Here is a 21,268-nt window from a genome sequence, read left to right as displayed (position 1 = left end):
TCTGGATTTGCAGTATTTTCCGGCCACTACTGATCATCCCCTGCTTCTTCAACGTTTATATCTAAAAGGGCGTCTACAGAAGTTGCCGAATTGGATTTCTTCGCTTGAAAGCTTGGTTAAATTGCGTCTCAAGTGGTCAAAATTAAGTGGTAGCCCATTGGGGCCCCTTGAGTCTTTGCCTGAGCTACTGGAACTCCAATTGATGGACGCTTATATTGGGCAAAAATTATGTTTCCAGAAAGGAAAGTTTCGAAAGCTTAAGGTACTGGAATTCCTTCAATTGGATAATTTGAATGAAATTGAAGTGCAAGATGGTTCCATGCCAAGCCTTGAGAAAATGATCATGAGGAGTTGCAGGAACTTAAAATGCGTGCCAGTTGGTACCATTTATCTATTTCAACTCAAAGAATTGATTCTGGAAATAATGCCCGAGGAACTTGTGGCAAAGCTTCGACATGGAGGGGAAGATCGTCCGTTGGTCCAGCATATTTCCTCCATTAATGGGGGGAGGATTGTTAACTATCGTCTGGAAAGTGATGGAACCATGATTCGTGAATATATTTGATTCGTGTAGATTGCAACCTTTAAGTTGCAGAGGTTAGGACACCAGTTTGGTAAGCATAAACGTTGCCATTTCTCTTATTGTTTAATATCTTTAATTTCCTTCTAAATTGGTCTCTCTCTCTCTCTCTCTCTCTCTCTCTCTCTCTCTCTCTCTCTCTCATGATTCTTATACATGGCCACGTTATGTATCTTCTTTAACATATGGATCTTCTCCTCTCAGGTTATCTCATGCGCTTACTTGAATGTAGTTTCTCCACAGATTGATAACCCAAGGACTGAAGGGATGGTTGTGGTGACCCTGAGAACACACGGAGAAGCTGGAAGAAAAAATACATATTTGGGATTAGTTGTCTGTAATATTTTTTTTCTTCTATTTTGTTGTGGGTGTATCAATTTGCTTATCATTTGGATTCAAACAAGGTTTGTTTGTATAAATAATCAAACTTTAAGACGTGAAGGTTCTACCGATCGAGAGAATTAAAAATCTCTCCGATCTTCTTTTTTTTAAATTAATATATAGTTCACGTTTGATTTTCTACTATTTCCTTGCTTAAGCCTTCTTAATAATTCATCCTTGTAAAAGAATTTGGCAATTCAAATAAAACAAGAAGTCTCGAACGGATCAGAGTCAAAAGTTTGTTGTCTTTTTATTCTTTTTTCTAAGACGTCCAAAACAATTCCATTCAACCATTCGATCTCTACTTTGCCAGTTTGCCTCGCTCTTTGCCTTGAGTGACAATTTGGAAACGCGACAATCTAGTATCTATGGTTAACCAACCACTGTCAATTATGTTGTGTATCATGTGACATCATCTGCTATTAATACTTTTGAAAATGTTAAAAATATCTCTTAAAAATAAAATACTGTTCATCTTCTTTCTCGAGAAAATAAAACAGAAGCAAGTTTTGTGCATTTCCTACAGCAGCTCTTAATCTAAATTCTGAAAAACTATCAGATACTCCATTTGATCTCTCCATGAAATCCCTAGCAGTGCAATGCACTTCATGTTTTCTCCCTATAAACCATCATGAGAAGAACAAAACACTAATAAACAGAAAAAGGGGAAGAACCCTAGCATATGCTAAAATTCTCTCCACTTAGTGTTAACCTTGTTTCTTTCTTTTGACATTTTATAATCATCAATGGCTTCAAAATGGATTCAAAAGAGGCTGAAGGATCTGAAGAAAGATCCTCCCACCTCTTGCAGTGCTGGTCCGGCAGAAGACATGTTCCACTGGCAAGCAACAATCATCGAACAGTCCCTTTGTCGTGGTGTGTTTCTAGTAACTATTCATTTTCCACCAGATTACCCATTCAAGTCGCCAAAGGTTTCTTTTTGTACCAATGTATTCCATTCCAGCATCAACAACAATAATGGGAGAATCTGTATTGACATTCTGAAAGAGCAAAGGTATCTTTTTGCTCCAAACCCAGACGATCCACTGTTTACTGAGATTGCCCACATGTACAAGACTGATAGAGAAAAGAATGAAGCAACTACCCATTCTTGGACACAGAAATATGCCATGGGATAGGAGCTTCAGATTATGGTGGTCTCTCTCACTATTAAATATGTAAACGAAACCTGGAGTCTTGGTTAGAGCATATGTGAATCAACTTTGTATTGTTAGAATTTGGTAATCATTCTATGTTGTAGGATCCAAAAAAATCCGTTTGTTGACATATTAAGAAGGGAGTGATGATCATCCAAAGAAATTAGTCGATGAAGAGGACTCTTCATTTCGTCTCTTCAGGCTAACGCAAGTAGTATTAAAGATGAAGACAAAGGTGAAGAAACTGCTGAGAAGAGATACAAAATCTGATGGTGAAGACCAGGATTTGATTTTAGATGGAAAAATTAAAATGGATCAAAAATTTGACAGTTGGTTCTATTTTGAACGGATGGTTGGTGAAGAAAATTAGATAACACCCGAAGGGAATTTGTGTATTTCCACATGCTATTAAAACATGGTTAACAATAGGTATTAGATTGTCGCATTTCGAAAGTTCGGTTATTGGATTGTTGCATTTTAAAGTTTGGGGACTAAATTGTCACTTGAGCCAAAGTACATGATACTAATCTGAAATTTTTCCTTATCCTTATACATGATCGCTTTTTTATGTATGAAAGTTTAGAAAGATCACATGGTTTGTCCTCTAGGGACAGAAAATTTTTTGTCCCATCCAATAGAAAATTGCCACGTCATCTTTTACATTTGAAACTTAAATTTAAGGGAAGTTGATACTTAATGGCTCGAATCCTAAATTCATTATAATTTTATGGATAAAATACAAAAACCTCCCCTGAAGTTTCTGACAATCATTAAAATCTCCCCTATACTTTCATTTTAACAAAAGCCTCCCTTCTATTTTCGACAAAATCAACAAATACCTCCCTTCCATCAATGATTAAGACAGAAAACATGTAGAAATACATTTTTACCCTTGGGCATCATCTGAGCTATTTGTGAAATACCATTTTTGCCCTTACTTGGCCAATTCATTACAATTCCATACTTTTTCATAGCACTTGAAATATCCCACTTCGCAAAATATTCCATTCATTTTCTGGCGACTACTGTTCTTCACCAACAACGACTGTTCTTCACCCCTAGAGTTCGATTTCTTCCCTGACAATGATCGTTTTTCACCCTGAAATTCGATTTTTTCACCGGATAACGACTGTGACTTTCTTGACTTTCTTTTCGCTTATTTTGCAGCAGTGATAGTATTCGAACTATTCTCTGTGAGGTGGAAGTGGAGTGGGGGTGGTCTTTTCTCTGTGAAGTCTCTAGCATCCAGGCTGAGTGGTGGCAGTCAGCAGGATTGCCTTCCCACCAAGCAAATCTGGAACCCTGTCAATTCGTTGAAGGTCAATTTCCTAGTCTAGGCCATGGCACTGGATAAGTGTTTGACCAAGGAGAATTTTCTTATGAGGGATGTGCAAATTCAAGATCTGAACTATAGCTTGTGTAAGCAGGTGATGGAATTTCTTGACCATCTGTGCATTCACTGTTCGGTTTCTTCTCAAATCTGGTGGCATTTCATCAAATCTGTAGGGACATGTTTTTAGGTCATGACAAATTCAGTTAAGGAGCTCTTCTGGTGCTGGAACCTGAGTGGGAAGGGGAAATTTGTTTGGAAGTCTATCCCTGCTATCGATCAAAAAAAAGTCTACCCCTGCTGCTCTGTTAGGGACTATATGGGCTGAGAAAAATAGGAGACAGTTCTGTAAATGAAGTAAAGAGGTGGATGAGTTAATTAATTTGGTTGTTGGTAAGCTTGTGTCTTGGGTTTCTATTGTCAATGAACTAAGCATCAAAGTGCTCCTCTGCGTCTGAACTACAAGAGTTTGTGGGAGTTGTAAGTTGTGCTATTGCTGCGGCTAATGGCACTCCTTCGTACTTCGTTCTTCGTGGGTTTGTCATTCTTCCAGGTTCATTCCTCTTCAGTTGCTCTTCTTCATTCAGATAGTAAAAAATTGGAACTGGGATAAGAAGAGAGGGCAAAGAGTATAATATATAGATAAGGGCATTTTAGTAAAAACAGGTGTACATTAACACGTAAAAGGGTAAAATAGGTATTGTTGAAAAAAAAGTTTATTGGTTTAACGTTTTTCGTCTTGGTTATTGACGGAAGGGAGGCATTTGTTGATTTTTTCGAAAATAGAGGGGAGGCTTTTGTTAAAGTGAAAGTATAGGGAAAGTTTTTATGATTGTCAGAAACTTCAGGGGAGGTTTTTGTATTTTACCCAAATTTTATTAACCCGCCCAACCCATCCCCTCTTTACCCTTATTTTTCTTTCTCTCTTCCATCGGCACACTACCCCTCCTCCTCCACCCCCACCCTGCCCTTCTCTCTTTCAATCACCACCGCCTAAGGGTGTCAATGGACCGGTTTTGGTTTGGACCTCGTCCAATCCAAAATCAATTTAGAAGAATTGGACAAACCAACAAGACATATTGGATTGGACCAATCCAATCCAAAATATTTATTATATTGGATTGGACCTGGTTCGTCTGTAATAAATTTATATTGGATTGGGTTGGATTAAGTCAATATTTAGTCCATTGATTTAAGATAAAAATATAGGTATCAATGGACCAGGATTGGGTTGAAACAAATCTAAATCAAAATATACTTGAACAGATTGGATGGTCCAGACATTAAATTGGACCGATCCAAAATGGTCCAAAATATTCATTGGACTGGATTGGACAGAATCCACTTATAATAGACTCACATTGGACTGGATGGAATTGGACCAAATCCAGTCCAATTGACACCCCTACCACCGCTGCAACCAGAATCCAAACAGTAATGGAGGTCACTGGAGAAGAGAGTTTGCTGAAGAAATCATCTTACTTCCGAAGATCGGATCAGATCAACTACCCAAAACATCGCTTCCTTTGTTTACATTAGTATTTGCATAAGCTGGAGAAGAACAGTTACTTCGACTGTGGGTTGTGCACTCTTCAAAAATCATGCTTTCATCTACAAATGCCCTAGAACTGTTAGGCAGCTTCATCCCCTTCAGTGTTAAAGCTGACAAACAAAGCCAGTTTTATGAACACACCCATCCGACTCATCTCTCAGATCCCAAGTCTGATGGTTTTAAGGTCGGAATCCCTGAACACCTTCACAGATCGCGATGTATTGTTGTCACAAATACGACAAGGCCACAATTCTTGTAGTATGCCTATGTATTTCAGTATTTGTCACAAACCGGCTGAACCTCGGAATCACCATTGATGTACTTGATGTCAATGCTTTCAACCCACAATTGACCCAATCAGTCGAACCGTTCGCACCATCACCTGGCTAGGATTTTGGGTCTGGTTTAGTCAAGACCCGTCAGACGGCCAAAAACCATTGACTTGGTCAAAAATAATTTGACCCAGCCGGTTCGACCGCTGACCCATTCGACCTAGTCACCGGATCACAGGTTGCACACTCAATGTATGCAAATTTTCGGTGGCCATAACTTTGCACTCTGATAATAGTTGATAAAAACTAAAAATAGAAAAATAAAAATAATTGATATAATAATTACATATATTAATTGCATGTGTTTTGTGACATGAACTTCTATAGAAAATAAATAATAGCATTGTACATGTATTAATTTGTAAAATTTATATAATATTTTCTAAGACTCTAGATCGATACAATATTAATAAAATTATACCATTCCTATTTATCCTGCTACATTAATTGTAATATATTTATTCACAAATACCATTAGAATATACATTTCCTATGTAGTTACATTAATTTTGACTATTTTAACCTGAAATATAATGTTATTAATATATTTATGGAATTTATATGCATTTTCCAGCATATCCAATCGTTTCCATGTTTTTTCCATATCCATGTGCTTCTTCATATAAATTCATATAAGTTAGAAGCACATGGATATGGAAAAAAACAAGGAAACAATTGGATATGCTGGAAAATGCATATAAATTCCATAAATATATTACATTATATTTCTGGTTAAAATAGTCAAACTTTTAAATAAGTAATATATATATAATATTAAATTTTAAATAATAAGTAATATATCATATATTATAACTATATAGAATGCATATTTAATTTATAATATATATATATAACATACATAAATATATATAAAATATATAGAAATATATGTATACCAGTCAGTTTGGTTAATCGCCAGTTTTCTATATTGATTAATCAAAACTAAACCAGTACCTTTGATTTTTTTAAAACACTGAATTGAAACTGAACCGACCAGTTCTGTTAATCAATTTTTTTTGTTCATTTTCGGTCAGTTTTTTTATCGATTCGATTTTTTTATTTTTATTTCTCACACCTAGGTGAGGTTCTAAATCTAGAAACCTTGAATCTTAGACGTACAAAGGTCTCTAGTTTGCCTGAATTCAACGCCTACGCCATCTTCTTGTTTATAGTTAAAAAGTTAAAAAGGCCAAAAAGGGTTGAAAGTTCCTGCAGGAATCAGGGATTTGACAGCCTTGCAGTCTTGCAGAAATTGTCATTTGTCAAAGCAAGCAAGAACATACAGATAATTACAGAACTGGGAAGCTTGACTCAACAACGAAAGTGAAAGTTAGGAATAGTTGATCTTGATAGAGAAAATGGTAAGATTTTGTATGCCCCTATCAGAGAAATGCCAAAGCTTCACTCCTTTGGATGTGAAATCAACACATGAGGAGATTCTGGATTTGCAGGATTTACCCACTACTGTCACTCGTCCCCTCTTTCTTCTTGAGCATCTACATCTAAAAGGCCGCCTACAGAAGTTACCGAATTGGATTTCGACGCTTGAAAGCTTGCTTAGATTACGTCTGAAGTGGTCAAAATTAATTAAGTGATAGCCCATGGAGGACCTTGAGAATTTGCCTAATCCACTGGAACTTCAATTGATGGGCGTTTATATCGGGCAAAAGTTATATATGTTTCCAGACAGGAAAGTTTCAAAAGCTCATGGTATTAGAATTCCTTCAATTGGATAATTTGAATGAGATTTAAGTGCAAAATGGTGTCCCGCTAGTCCTTCAAAAGTTGATTTGAGTAGTCTAAGAACTTAAAATGTGTACCATTTGGTATTATTTATCTAAAGCAACTCAATGAGATCATTCTGGAAAGAATGCACTTCTGACATTCTTTCGATGATAAGGGTAATAATATGTGTCCAAACTGTTCTATATATACTCTTTTCGTATCTTTATACCTACAAAAAAATTCTAATTTATCACACTTATTTTTATTTAATATGATATATATCACTCCGTAGATTGTCATATACTGCCGGTTCCAAGCCCGAATAAAGGAGTTGCATCAGATTGGCAATCAGCACTAAAACCACTACTAAACCCTCATGAATATGGATGATAATGATGGTAAATATGTAATATCAGAGATGTTCCAAAATGTTTCCTACAACTTTTATATTTTTTTTGTAATTTTTATGTTTTATCTTTTTTTATTTTTATTATTTAATTATAATATCATTAACTCATTTGACCCAAATGGCTGTATTATATTTTAGGTCAAGTTAGAAAAAAATATAGGTTTTATATTGTTAAAAGGTATTGAATATCTTAAGTATAGGATTTAATGAAAAAGTAGGAGTTTAATTGGGACAGATTCTGCTGTAACATGAAGCATATTGCAAGTTATCAGAACCCACCCCATGAACGATTCCACTTTTCAAAGTGCCTATTATGATTTCCGGGATTTTGCATGTCACATAGTCCCTTGATGTCCTCCTTTCGGACGTTCATCAACTCTAGCGTGTGGGCGAAGATAAGATTAATAGAACTTCCCAGGTCGACCATCGATCTTCTCATGTCGAAGCCCCCTATTTTTGCCATGATGTATAGGGGTCTGTTATGGTGAGGATCAGCGACCAACAAGTCGTCCTCTATGAACTCTACGCTGCTGCGGTCACGACTATAGGGTTGTAGAGGGTACCGGAATACCTCTGCCAATGCTCTGATGGCCAACTTCTTTGCTATTGTGGGTCCGTGTAGATCCGGACCCAACGGCCGCCACTGCCATTCCGATTCTTAATTTATTTCATTTGTATTGCAATCAAACAAAATAAGCTAAAATTTGAAACAAAAATAGGTCAGAATTTACACTCAAATCATTTGCACTGCCATAGTTTTGCATCAGTGCAAACTAATTTATCTGCATTGCAATTTGCAACCGAACACAGCCTAATGATCAAAATTTGTTATTTAGTTGCATTTTATGTAAACATTTATCTTATTGAGTTAGCTAGCAACAACATTTTAAATTCAGAGTTCATTATTTTTTGGCTGCAGGATGTTTCATATTTGTACTCAAGCTCTAATTTGTGAAATCACAGTGTAGGTACTTCTCTCTCTCTCTCATCTCATGATTCTTATGCATGGCCATGTTATGTATTTTCTTTAATAATATTGATGGATCTTCTCCTCTCAGGTTATCTCATGTATGTGCTTACTTGAATCTAATTTCTCCACAGGTTGAAAACCCAATAAGGGCTGAAGGGATGTTTGTGGTGACCCTGAGAACACACAGAGAAGCTGGAAGAAAATGGCATATTTGGGATTACATGTTTGTGACTTTTTTTTCTTTCTTGTTGATGGTGTGTCAATTTTCTTATCAATTTGAATTCAGGTTTGTTAGTATTTTAATCAAACTTCCAGACGTGAAGGTTATTTCACGGAGAGAAAAGTCTCTCCTATATCCTCTTTTATTTAAATTATTAGTAGTTCATGATGTAATGGTTTCTTGTCATGATAACCTTGTCATCTCGTCTGCTCCCAAGTGGCCAATGACTCAGAGGCTAAAGTTGAGCTCTCTAGCGTAGCGCAACCTAGCTGTTCCCTGTAGGAGATGATTTATTCATCTTTGTAGACGGCGGGAACTGAGGAACCTGCAAGAACTAAATCAGAGAACCCGGGGGTGTTTACCCGGCGAGGTCACTATGATAGCTAAGTCAGCACTTAGTTGTGAGCTGATATTAGAGAATGGGAGAGCTAGAGAGCAGAGATTACTAACTTATCTCTTCTTTTTCCCTGGGGTCTTTATATACTGGAGTCTTCGTGGGTTTGGTGGAGTAGTTCCTGGATTCCCGTTGATGGGACCTGTTTTCATGTTAGGTGGGGATAATGCCACCAACCGGTAAGGTTGCCCACTTCCGTCTGAATCGGTGAGTGGGTGAACTAATATAGCCATTACAAGTCATAATCCTGTAAAATATGGCCTGAGCTAATATAGCCTTTACAAGGTTTGTAAATGTTTCCTTACCTTTCCGTTTCTTTTTCTACCTTTTCCTTCAAACCAAACATAGCCTGAGTAAAATTCATGGATCTTCTCCTCTCGTATATCTCATGCGCTACTTATTGTAATGATTTCCAACACGTAGAGATGCCAGGAGAAAAGGATCCAAAGTGTCACACTTTAAGACGTGAAAGATTGAATGTCATAGGGAGAGAAAATATCTTCTTTCTTCTTTTCTTTAAATTAATAGTTCATATTGGATTTTCTACTACTTCTTTGTTTGGAGCCTTCTCAATAATCCGCATCCTTCTGAAATAATTTACCAATTCAAATAAAACAAGTATTAAAAGGAAAAAAAAAAAAAGTCATGAACAGATGAGAACCTCTTATTATTGATAAGCTATCACAAGATTATAGGTTTAATTTACTTTAAACTTCCCCTCATTTTTCGGGGATTCTCTTAAACTTACATTGACTTTTCAATAGCTCCTAAGTGCAAAAAACCTTGTTAGATGGATGATCTTTACAAGATTTATCAGAATATACCAATCCATTATCTCCACACTTACCAAAATATCTATACTCATTTACCCAACCAAGAGTGGTAGATAGTTAATTAAGAGGGTACACACAAAAGTGGATAGAACAGTACGTAATAAAATAGTTAGGATATAAGGTAAAGAAACCTATATAAGGTTTGTACAGTTTTTTCTTCCTGCGCTTTCCCTTTGTATTCCTTCAAACCAAACACAAACACAGCCTAAAAGACATAGCAATGGTAACAGGTAAGTCATACATTTCAGGCACTTCAGCCATTATATACACCAAAGGGGTCGCTTTATCTCCAGATGGATAGTCAACAGAATCCCTCGTCTCATAGCCTATGAACTTACATACAAAGAGAACGAACGTAACCCAAAAAAAGACCATAGCAATAGCATGCTAGGCACAGAAACTGGTCCATGCATGTGCAGCTGCGGTCATTCTGGGCCAGCATTAAAGCCCAGTTAAAACAAAGAAAAAATTAGTTTCTTAAACATAAATATTTAATTTGTATATTTTAAAATACATAATTATGCAATAATTAAGGTGGTGATTTGGGGTCTGCTCAGTGGGAAAGGGCCATTCTGGGCTTGGGGGAGCCCAGTAATGGCCCATTCTTGCTCACCTGGCCTGGGCTGGCAATTTCCATTCCCATATTAATCAACAGAATCGATTGACCAGCACAGGAGCTAGATCACCGATAGCCAATAGTTGTTGTCTGAGTCAACAGTTTTCTGCGACCAAGTAAAGTTTGGTCAAGCAATCAACCAGTTCAATTGGTTGATATTAACATATTAATCATAGGATTAAAAAACTGATCCAACACAGTTGTTTTAAAAACTGATTGAGAATGTATTTCCCTTTTGGGTTAAACAACTCAACTCTGGTATGTGGTGTTAGAAAATTAGGCATGCATGTCTCTAAGATCATATGTTCATGTTATTAAACAAAAATATATGTAATAAATGAGAGTTATTGTTATTAAAGATAAAAATGAATAAAAATAGAAAAAAAAATTAACATCTCTAACCCATGACTCGTTGATCAGGTCAAACAAGTCAGTGATTTAACCAATTTGGTTGTCAACTTGTTGACCAATTCACCAACAATTTTTCCTTTTTCTTTTTCTTTTGCATCAAAGTGGTTTGGATTGAAACTGTCTCAAGAATCTGTTCAAGTGACAGACAGATCAAGCAATTCAATTGTTAAGCTCAATGCTAGCTGCATTGATAACTATGTCTCTTTTGCATGAATTCATATTATTAGAAATTGTCACATGCAGCACACATTTGCTTGTAATTTGAACAAGGTGAAGAGTTGTACTTGTAGCTATAATCCCGACAAGTGGAGGGGAGCTGTAGTATATTGTTGATCAAGGTGCTACTCTTTCACTTAGAAGTCATGTGTGTTCCATCACCAATTCAACATATTGAGGAGAGAAATGAGAACATTTATCAAGAATTAAAAAAAAAAAAATTGTTTGTTATGCAATGAGTACCATTGAAGTTGAGGATGAGAAACAGCTAGTGCCAAAGTCAATTTTGACTGGGTCATAGTGAAGTCTACTTATTAATTGGTGGACACCTTTCACTTACAAATGTCCCAGGCTGGTTCTGCAAGGTCAATGTTGACTTGGTCAGAGTAATCCCCTTATTCGATGTGGATATTGGATACCATTTAATTAAACTGCTCTAGCTGTTTATTAGTGATTAAATAAGGCAAAATCTTCCAATAAAATAAGAGAAGAAAAGATGAGGCAAATCTAGGTCCACCACCATAAAGATTCTCTCCATACAATATATGCATGTATTCTATTCTTACTTGTATTAAAAAAATCCAAATTGCTTATTTTTTAAAATATATAAAATAGGCAATTCAATTTTGCATTCATTTGTATGTAACTATGATTTGCACTCCTATATGATAAAAAAGTTTGTAAATTAAGAGAAGATGTGAAGAACTTTATCATGAAATTACAAACTCATTTTTATTGGTCATCATAATTGCATCATAGGATGTGCAAGTTTGGCTTCAATCACGGCAAAGTCCGTTCGTGCAGCCTTTACTGCTTTGCATTCAGAATATCTCCATCCTTATGTGCTTTAATTTCATGGAGATATATTCCCAATGCAAGATTGGGAAAGGCTATCAGAACGGTGTGGGCACAGGTTTGCCCTGATGGAAGCCAATCTCAGGATGTACTTGTCTGCGGTGCAAATGGATTTGTAAATTTTAATTTACTTTAGTTCCTTGTTTAATGGACCATCATGTCAAAAAGACTAGAAAAACCTATAACCAGTCAGTTGGAGAAGAAAATCATATAATAAGTGAATATTATGAAATTTCCAAAATATGTATGCTATCCAACTTTTGGAAAATTTGAGTTATATAAATAATTTTAAATAAGCAAATATTTAATATATTTTGTATATATATTTACATATAAAACAAAAGAAAATTTCACCCAGTAGTCGAGAGGGTCACTTGTCACATTTATGACTGTCGTGGCTTATTGTTATTGGTCCACAGCTCGCCAAACAGCCATTAAATTTAACCAATCCTTGTTCTCCAAATAGGAAGTGCAGGATCAAACCCATGGAGTGTGGAACCATAGGTTCTCCATGGTATGATCAACAAGCCTCACATGTAATCTGTTCTGGCCCACCCCACAACCCTGTAGTGTGTCGTATATAATATAAAAAAATATAAATTAAATGTATAAAAAATTAAATGTTTTAAACCAATGTATCGATCAAATGAAAATAATTTATATTTGGCTTACTCATATTTAATATGTACCAGTAGCACCCACAGGTTATAGTCTAATATCCATTCAATTTGAGACCGGATCTGCTCTATACCCATAAGACACTACATCCGCACATCTCCATTGATGGCCGACACACAATATGGGGTCATGTTGGTAGCAAGTGGGTAGTAGATTCGGTCTGTCATTCATAGACTAGTGTTTTATATATTTTTTATTCTGTTTTATTTTATTTTGGGAACAGTGGGTAGCGTCGTATAGTTCGTTGGAAGCTAGGGGATCTGGAGTTGGACTCATCCAAATTTATGGTGTCGTTAATGTTGGAAGTCTTGGAGTTTTGGACCTGACTGAAACGTGAAAACCGTACTTCAATGCTCTAATCTCTATGGGTACAGGTAAATTGGACGCTTAGACCGTTTAACCGTGAAAAAACCGTCATTTAACCATGGTTCATAGTTCCACCAACCCTACCCCAATTCCTCAGTCCTCAGTCCTCACTAATCAAAGTAAAATCAACAGTACTTTTGTTCCTTGGGGAATTGGCTGATATTCCGGTGTATCAGCCCTTGTTTTCTTTCTTACTCAGTCAAAGAAAAATATAATAACTAAAAAAATTAAATTAAACCGCGTAGCAGAAACCCATTTTAATAGGAGGAAAATCATAATCGTACCCTATTTAAAGGTCTTCAACAAGCTCTTCGATCATTGTGAGTTGTGAACCAGAGAGAGGAGGTCTCACCCTGTTTAAATTAAGGTCCTTCACTCTTCAGCAACTTCTTAATTTGACCATTGTGAGTTGTGTCCGTCTGAGAGAGAGAGAGAGAGAGAGAGCTATGGCAGATGGAGCAGTATCCTTTCTGCTCGAAAGGGTTGTCGCCTTGCTCGGCCAAGAAATGGAAGTTCATGTAGGACTTCCAGATGATCTTGAAAAAATCAAACAAGGGCTAAACACCCTGAAAGCAATTCTAGAGGTGGCAGAAAAAAAGCAAGTTCATGGAGTTGGGAAACAATGGGTTCTGGAGTTGCGAGATCTAGCTTACGACATGGAGGATGTTCTTGATGATCTCATGCTTCATGTGCATCCGCAGTCTCTTGGGTCTTCTTCACGGTCTCGGTTTCTCCACAATCTCATACACCACATACCCCTCCGTGAGATAGCCCATCGAATGAAGAAAATCAACACCAAGATGCAAGACATCGACAAGTTGAATGCCAATATGCAGATGCAAAAGTTAAGCCTCCATGGGCATCCTTCTTCATCTGGCCCCCAACCAGAATCAAGTTTCAGTTCCCGGTGCCAAATGTCCAGCAAACTGATCATGGCTCAGGATGATGAGATTGTCGGAATTGAGAGGCCCATGCAGGAACTAAATGAGCTGTTAACAGGTGCAGAGGACCCAAGGCGTACTGTGATTTTAGTGACGGGGCCTGCTGGTTCAGGCAAAACCACTCTCGTTAAGAGAATATATGATAGCAAGAGCGTGAAGAATCATCACTTCCAAAGCCATGCTTGGATCAATGTTCGACAGTCATACAAATCCAAGCAGATCCTACAGGAAATGCTAAAGCAGATCACCGAAGAATGCATGGGAAAAGCTTATGAAGGGATTGACGACATGGAAGAGGACGCACTGGCCCAAGGGTTGGAAGAAATCTTGCAGCAAAGGAGGTACGTTATTGTTTTCAACGATGCATGGAGTCTAGATACATGGGAGGATATTAGAAGGATAAGAATCGCATTGCCAGATAATAACCTCCGTAGTAGGATATTGATCACAACACGTAACCAGAAAATTGTCTCATGCCTGCAATCCCCCACACTTTATTATCATCTTCAGCCTCTCAACAAAGAAAAAGCTTTACAACTGTTGGAAAAAAAGGTTTTCCGGTCAACACCCAGCAAATGTTGCCCTTTGGATCTAAGAGATTCCTTCATTAAATTGGCAAACAAGTGTGAGAAAATCTGTCAAGGGTTGCCACTAGCAGTCGTGGCCATGGGTGAATTCCTATCAAACACAGTGAAAGACAAACCTATTGGTGAATGGCAGGAACTGCTAAATGGGCTTCCTTCATACCTACAAAGCAACATCGTCCTTAGAAATATAGCAATGACTTTAGAACTGAGCTACAGCCATCTGCCTGTCCAACTTAAATATTGTTTCCTGTATTTCAGCGTCTTCCCACAGGACCTACCCATCAGACGTACAAGGCTGATCCGACTGTGGATTGCCGAAGGATTTCTGCAGCCCAAGGATGATCGATCATCCGAGGAGGTTGCTGATGACTGCCTCATGGAGCTCATCTATAGAAACTTGGTTCAAGCAGTGAAAACAGATCTCGATGGTCGACCCAGAGAGTGTTGTGTTCATCCAATTATGCGTCTGATCCTTCTTCAAAAATGCAAGGAGGATAACTTCAGTTTGGTTCTTCACCAACAGAACAATACAAATGGGGATGACCTTGAGAAAATTCGTCGCCTAAGCATCCACAGGAACTGCTGGAGTGTTACAAAAAACATGAGCTTTAACTACACACGCTCTCTTTTCGAGTTCCCTGTAGCTGACTTTTTGCTAGACTCATCTGGGCAAACCGTTCTTTCCAGATTTCAATCATTAAGGGTTTTAGATTTGGAAAAAGCCCCAATAGAGAAATTTCCGGAAGAAATTAAAGTTCTATATCGACTAAGGTATCTAAGCTTGAGAAATACAACAGTTAGTGAGGTACCGAAAGCTGTTGGTAATCTTCTAAACCTAGAAACCTTGGATCTTAAACACACAAAGGTTTCTAGGTTGCCTGTGGAGATCTTCAAGCTTCAACGCCTGCGCCACCTTCTTGTTTATAGTTACAAGATGCAGAATTTATTAGACTTTGATTGTGTTGAAGGGTTGGAAGTTCTTCCAGGAATCAAGGATTTGAGTGCGTTGCAGAAGTTGTCATTTGTCAAAGCAAGCAAGAACAAACAGATAATTACGGAACTGGGAAGCTTGACACAACTAAGAAAGCTAGGAATAATTGATCTGAAAAGAGAGAATGGTAAGGTTTTATGCCATTCCATTGGACAAATGCGAAAGCTTCGATCCTTGGATGTGAAATCAACATGCATGAAGGAGATTCTGGATTTGCAGTATTTTCCGGCCACTACTGATCATCCCCTGCTTCTTCAACGTTTATATCTAAAAGGGCGTCTACAGAAGTTGCCGAATTGGATTTCTTCGCTTGAAAGCTTGGTTAAATTGCGTCTCAAGTGGTCAAAATTAAGTGGTAGCCCATTGGGGCCCCTTGAGTCTTTGCCTGAGCTACTGGAACTCCAATTGATGGACGCTTATATTGGGCAAAAATTATGTTTCCAGAAAGGAAAGTTTCGAAAGCTTAAGGTACTGGAATTCCTTCAATTGGATAATTTGAATGAAATTGAAGTGCAAGATGGTTCCATGCCAAGCCTTGAGAAAATGATCATGAGGAGTTGCAGGAACTTAAAATGCGTGCCAGTTGGTACCATTTATCTATTTCAACTCAAAGAATTGATTCTGGAAATAATGCCCGAGGAACTTGTGGCAAAGCTTCGACATGGAGGGGAAGATCGTCCGTTGGTCCAGCATATTTCCTCCATTAATGGGGGGAGGATTGTTAACTATCGTCTGGAAAGTGATGGAACCATGATTCGTGAATATATTTGATTCGTGTAGATTGCAACCTTTAAGTTGCAGAGGTTAGGACACCAGTTTGGTAAGCATAAACGTTGCCATTTCTCTTATTGTTTAATATCTTTAATTTCCTTCTAAATTGGTCTCTCTCTCTCTCTCTCTCTCTCTCTCTCTCTCTCTCTCTCTCTCTCTCATGATTCTTATACATGGCCACGTTATGTATCTTCTTTAACATATGGATCTTCTCCTCTCAGGTTATCTCATGCGCTTACTTGAATGTAGTTTCTCCACAGATTGATAACCCAAGGACTGAAGGGATGGTTGTGGTGACCCTGAGAACACACGGAGAAGCTGGAAGAAAAAATACATATTTGGGATTAGTTGTCTGTAATATTTTTTTTCTTCTATTTTGTTGTGGGTGTATCAATTTGCTTATCATTTGGATTCAAACAAGGTTTGTTTGTATAAATAATCAAACTTTAAGACGTGAAGGTTCTACCGATCGAGAGAATTAAAAATCTCTCCGATCTTCTTTTTTTTAAATTAATATATAGTTCACGTTTGATTTTCTACTATTTCCTTGCTTAAGCCTTCTTAATAATTCATCCTTGTAAAAGAATTTGGCAATTCAAATAAAACAAGAAGTCTCGAACGGATCAGAGTCAAAAGTTTGTTGTCTTTTTATTCTTTTTTCTAAGACGTCCAAAACAATTCCATTCAACCATTCGATCTCTACTTTGCCAGTTTGCCTCGCTCTTTGCCTTGAGTGACAATTTGGAAACGCGACAATCTAGTATCTATGGTTAACCAACCACTGTCAATTATGTTGTGTATCATGTGACATCATCTGCTATTAATACTTTTGAAAATGTTAAAAATATCTCTTAAAAATAAAATACTGTTCATCTTCTTTCTCGAGAAAATAAAACAGAAGCAAGTTTTGTGCATTTCCTACAGCAGCTCTTAATCTAAATTCTGAAAAACTATCAGATACTCCATTTGATCTCTCCATGAAATCCCTAGCAGTGCAATGCACTTCATGTTTTCTCCCTATAAACCATCATGAGAAGAACAAAACACTAATAAACAGAAAAAGGGGAAGAACCCTAGCATATGCTAAAATTCTCTCCACTTAGTGTTAACCTTGTTTCTTTCTTTTGACATTTTATAATCATCAATGGCTTCAAAATGGATTCAAAAGAGGCTGAAGGATCTGAAGAAAGATCCTCCCACCTCTTGCAGTGCTGGTCCGGCAGAAGACATGTTCCACTGGCAAGCAACAATCATCGAACAGTCCCTTTGTCGTGGTGTGTTTCTAGTAACTATTCATTTTCCACCAGATTACCCATTCAAGTCGCCAAAGGTTTCTTTTTGTACCAATGTATTCCATTCCAGCATCAACAACAATAATGGGAGAATCTGTATTGACATTCTGAAAGAGCAAAGGTATCTTTTTGCTCCAAACCCAGACGATCCACTGTTTACTGAGATTGCCCACATGTACAAGACTGATAGAGAAAAGAATGAAGCAACTACCCATTCTTGGACACAGAAATATGCCATGGGATAGGAGCTTCAGATTATGGTGGTCTCTCTCACTATTAAATATGTAAACGAAACCTGGAGTCTTGGTTAGAGCATATGTGAATCAACTTTGTATTGTTAGAATTTGGTAATCATTCTATGTTGTAGGATCCAAAAAAATCCGTTTGTTGACATATTAAGAAGGGAGTGATGATCATCCAAAGAAATTAGTCGATGAAGAGGACTCTTCATTTCGTCTCTTCAGGCTAACGCAAGTAGTATTAAAGATGAAGACAAAGGTGAAGAAACTGCTGAGAAGAGATACAAAATCTGATGGTGAAGACCAGGATTTGATTTTAGATGGAAAAATTAAAATGGATCAAAAATTTGACAGTTGGTTCTATTTTGAAGGATGGTTGGTGAAGAAAATTAGATAACACCCGAAGGGAATTTGTGTATTTCCACATGCTATTAAAACATGGTTAACAATAGGTATTAGATTGTCGCATTTCGAAAGTTCGGTTATTGGATTGTTGCATTTTAAAGTTTGGGGACTAAATTGTCACTTGAGCCAAAGTACATGATACTAATCTGAAATTTTTCCTTATCCTTATACATGATCGCTTTTTTATGTATGAAAGTTTAGAAAGATCACATGGTTTGTCCTCTAGGGACAGAAAATTTTTTGTCCCATCCAATAGAAAATTGCCACGTCATCTTTTACATTTGAAACTTAAATTTAAGGGAAGTTGATACTTAATGGCTCGAATCCTAAATTCATTATAATTTTATGGATAAAATACAAAAACCTCCCCTGAAGTTTCTGACAATCATTAAAATCTCCCCTATACTTTCATTTTAACAAAAGCCTCCCTTCTATTTTCGACAAAATCAACAAATACCTCCCTTCCATCAATGATTAAGACAGAAAACATGTAGAAATACATTTTTACCCTTGGGCATCATCTGAGCTATTTGTGAAATACCATTTTTGCCCTTACTTGGCCAATTCATTACAATTCCATACTTTTTCATAGCACTTGAAATATCCCACTTCGCAAAATATTCCATTCATTTTCTGGCGACTACTGTTCTTCACCAACAACGACTGTTCTTCACCCCTAGAGTTCGATTTCTTCCCTGACAATGATCGTTTTTCACCCTGAAATTCGATTTTTTCACCGGATAACGACTGTGACTTTCTTGACTTTCTTTTCGCTTATTTTGCAGCAGTGATAGTATTCGAACTATTCTCTGTGAGGTGGAAGTGGAGTGGGGGTGGTCTTTTCTCTGTGAAGTCTCTAGCATCCAGGCTGAGTGGTGGCAGTCAGCAGGATTGCCTTCCCACCAAGCAAATCTGGAACCCTGTCAATTCGTTGAAGGTCAATTTCCTAGTCTAGGCCATGGCACTGGATAAGTGTTTGACCAAGGAGAATTTTCTTATGAGGGATGTGCAAATTCAAGATCTGAACTATAGCTTGTGTAAGCAGGTGATGGAATTTCTTGACCATCTGTGCATTCACTGTTCGGTTTCTTCTCAAATCTGGTGGCATTTCATCAAATCTGTAGGGACATGTTTTTAGGTCATGACAAATTCAGTTAAGGAGCTCTTCTGGTGCTGGAACCTGAGTGGGAAGGGGAAATTTGTTTGGAAGTCTATCCCTGCTATCGATCAAAAAAAAGTCTACCCCTGCTGCTCTGTTAGGGACTATATGGGCTGAGAAAAATAGGAGACAGTTCTGTAAATGAAGTAAAGAGGTGGATGAGTTAATTAATTTGGTTGTTGGTAAGCTTGTGTCTTGGGTTTCTATTGTCAATGAACTAAGCATCAAAGTGCTCCTCTGCGTCTGAACTACAAGAGTTTGTGGGAGTTGTAAGTTGTGCTATTGCTGCGGCTAATGGCACTCCTTCGTACTTCGTTCTTCGTGGGTTTGTCATTCTTCCAGGTTCATTCCTCTTCAGTTGCTCTTCTTCATTCAGATAGTAAAAAATTGGAACTGGGATAAGAAGAGAGGGCAAAGAGTATAATATATAGATAAGGGCATTTTAGTAAAAACAGGTGTACATTAACACGTAAAAGGGTAAAATAGGTATTGTTGAAAAAAAAGTTTATTGGTTTAACGTTTTTCGTCTTGGTTATTGACGGAAGGGAGGCATTTGTTGATTTTTTCGAAAATAGAGGGGAGGCTTTTGTTAAAGTGAAAGTATAGGGAAAGTTTTTATGATTGTCAGAAACTTCAGGGGAGGTTTTTGTATTTTACCCAAATTTTATTAACCCGCCCAACCCATCCCCTCTTTACCCTTATTTTTCTTTCTCTCTTCCATCGGCACACTACCCCTCCTCCTCCACCCCCACCCTGCCCTTCTCTCTTTCAATCACCACCGCCTAAGGGTGTCAATGGACCGGTTTTGGTTTGGACCTCGTCCAATCCAAAATCAATTTAGAAGAATTGGACAAACCAACAAGACATATTGGATTGGACCAATCCAATCCAAAATATTTATTATATTGGATTGGACCTGGTTCGTCTGTAATAAATTTATATTGGATTGGGTTGGATTAAGTCAATATTTAGTCCATTGATTTAAGATAAAAATATAGGTATCAATGGACCAGGATTGGGTTGAAACAAATCTAAATCAAAATATACTTGAACAGATTGGATGGTCCAGACATTAAATTGGACCGATCCAAAATGGTCCAAAATATTCATTGGACTGGATTGGACAGAATCCACTTATAATAGACTCACATTGGACTGGATGGAATTGGACCAAATCCAGTCCAATTGACACCCCTACCACCGCTGCAACCAGAATCCAAACAGTAATGGAGGTCACTGGAGAAGAGAGTTTGCTGAAGAAATCATCTTACTTCCGAAGATCGGATCAGATCAACTACCCAAAACATCGCTTCCTTTGTTTACATTAGTATTTGCATAAGCTGGAGAAGAACAGTTACTTCGACTGTGGGTTGTGCACTCTTCAAAAATCATGCTTTCATCTACAAATGCCCTAGAACTGTTAGGCAGCTTCATCCCCTTCAGTGTTAAAGCTGACAAACAAAGCCAGTTTTATGAACACACCCATCCGACTCATCTCTCAGATCCCAAGTCTGATGGTTTTAAGGTCGGAATCCCTGAACACCTTCACAGATCGCGATGTATTGTTGTCACAAATACGACAAGGCCACAATTCTTGTAGTATGCCTATGTATTTCAGTATTTGTCACAAACCGGCTGAACCTCGGAATCACCATTGATGTACTTGATGTCAATGCTTTCAACCCACAATTGACCCAATCAGTCGAACCGTTCGCACCATCACCTGGCTAGGATTTTGGGTCTGGTTTAGTCAAGACCCGTCAGACGGCCAAAAACCATTGACTTGGTCAAAAATAATTTGACCCAGCCGGTTCGACCGCTGACCCATTCGACCTAGTCACCGGATCACAGGTTGCAC

At 37.6% G+C, this 21,268-nt stretch overlaps 2 protein-coding genes and 2 pseudogenes across 2 annotated transcripts; all 4 read left to right on the top strand.

Moving 5' to 3' along the window:
- The first annotated feature begins 1,707 nt into the window (after window positions 1-1,707).
- On the top strand, window positions 1,708-2,100 carry LOC148845265 (ubiquitin-conjugating enzyme E2 8 pseudogene; annotated as a pseudogene).
- Window positions 2,101-13,471: 11,371 nt separating this feature from the next.
- LOC148845264 (disease resistance protein RPM1-like) lies at window positions 13,472-14,561 on the top strand. Its single transcript, XM_088955861.1, has 2 exons — window positions 13,472-14,307; window positions 14,477-14,561. Exons 1-2 carry the CDS (start codon window positions 13,472-13,474, stop codon window positions 14,559-14,561), a joined length of 921 nt encoding a protein of 306 aa, XP_088811987.1.
- LOC148845263 (disease resistance protein RPM1-like) lies at window positions 14,394-16,688 on the top strand. The gene is made up of 2 exons (XM_088952865.1): window positions 14,394-16,364; window positions 16,537-16,688. Exon 1 carries the CDS (start codon window positions 14,633-14,635, stop codon window positions 16,313-16,315), a length of 1,683 nt encoding a protein of 560 aa, XP_088808991.1. The 5' UTR covers window positions 14,394-14,632; the 3' UTR covers window positions 16,316-16,364; window positions 16,537-16,688.
- A 771-nt stretch (window positions 16,689-17,459) lies between these two features.
- On the top strand, window positions 17,460-17,852 carry LOC148845262 (ubiquitin-conjugating enzyme E2 8 pseudogene; annotated as a pseudogene).
- The last annotated feature ends 3,416 nt before the right edge of the window (window positions 17,853-21,268 follow it).

Source organism: Nelumbo lutea, chromosome 7 (assembly GCF_056320005.1).
Source record: "Nelumbo lutea isolate HS-2025 chromosome 7, American lotus-T2T, whole genome shotgun sequence".
In the NCBI taxonomy this organism is placed as follows: Eukaryota; Viridiplantae; Streptophyta; class Magnoliopsida; order Proteales; family Nelumbonaceae; genus Nelumbo; species Nelumbo lutea.
The sequence above is the reverse complement of the archived record's forward strand: the minus strand, read 5'-3'. Positions and strand labels throughout refer to the sequence as shown.

Coding starts and splice junctions, on each gene's coding strand:
- LOC148845264 (XM_088955861.1), top strand. CDS start 13,472: ATGGCAGATGGAGCAGTATCCTTTCTGCTCGAAAGGGTTGTCGCCTTG. Junction 14,308..14,476: donor GAAATCTTGCAGCAAAGGAG/GTACGTTATTGT, acceptor TATCATCTTCAG/CCTCTCAACAAAGAAAAAGC.
- LOC148845263 (XM_088952865.1), top strand. CDS start 14,633: ATGGGTGAATTCCTATCAAACACAGTGAAAGACAAACCTATTGGTGAA.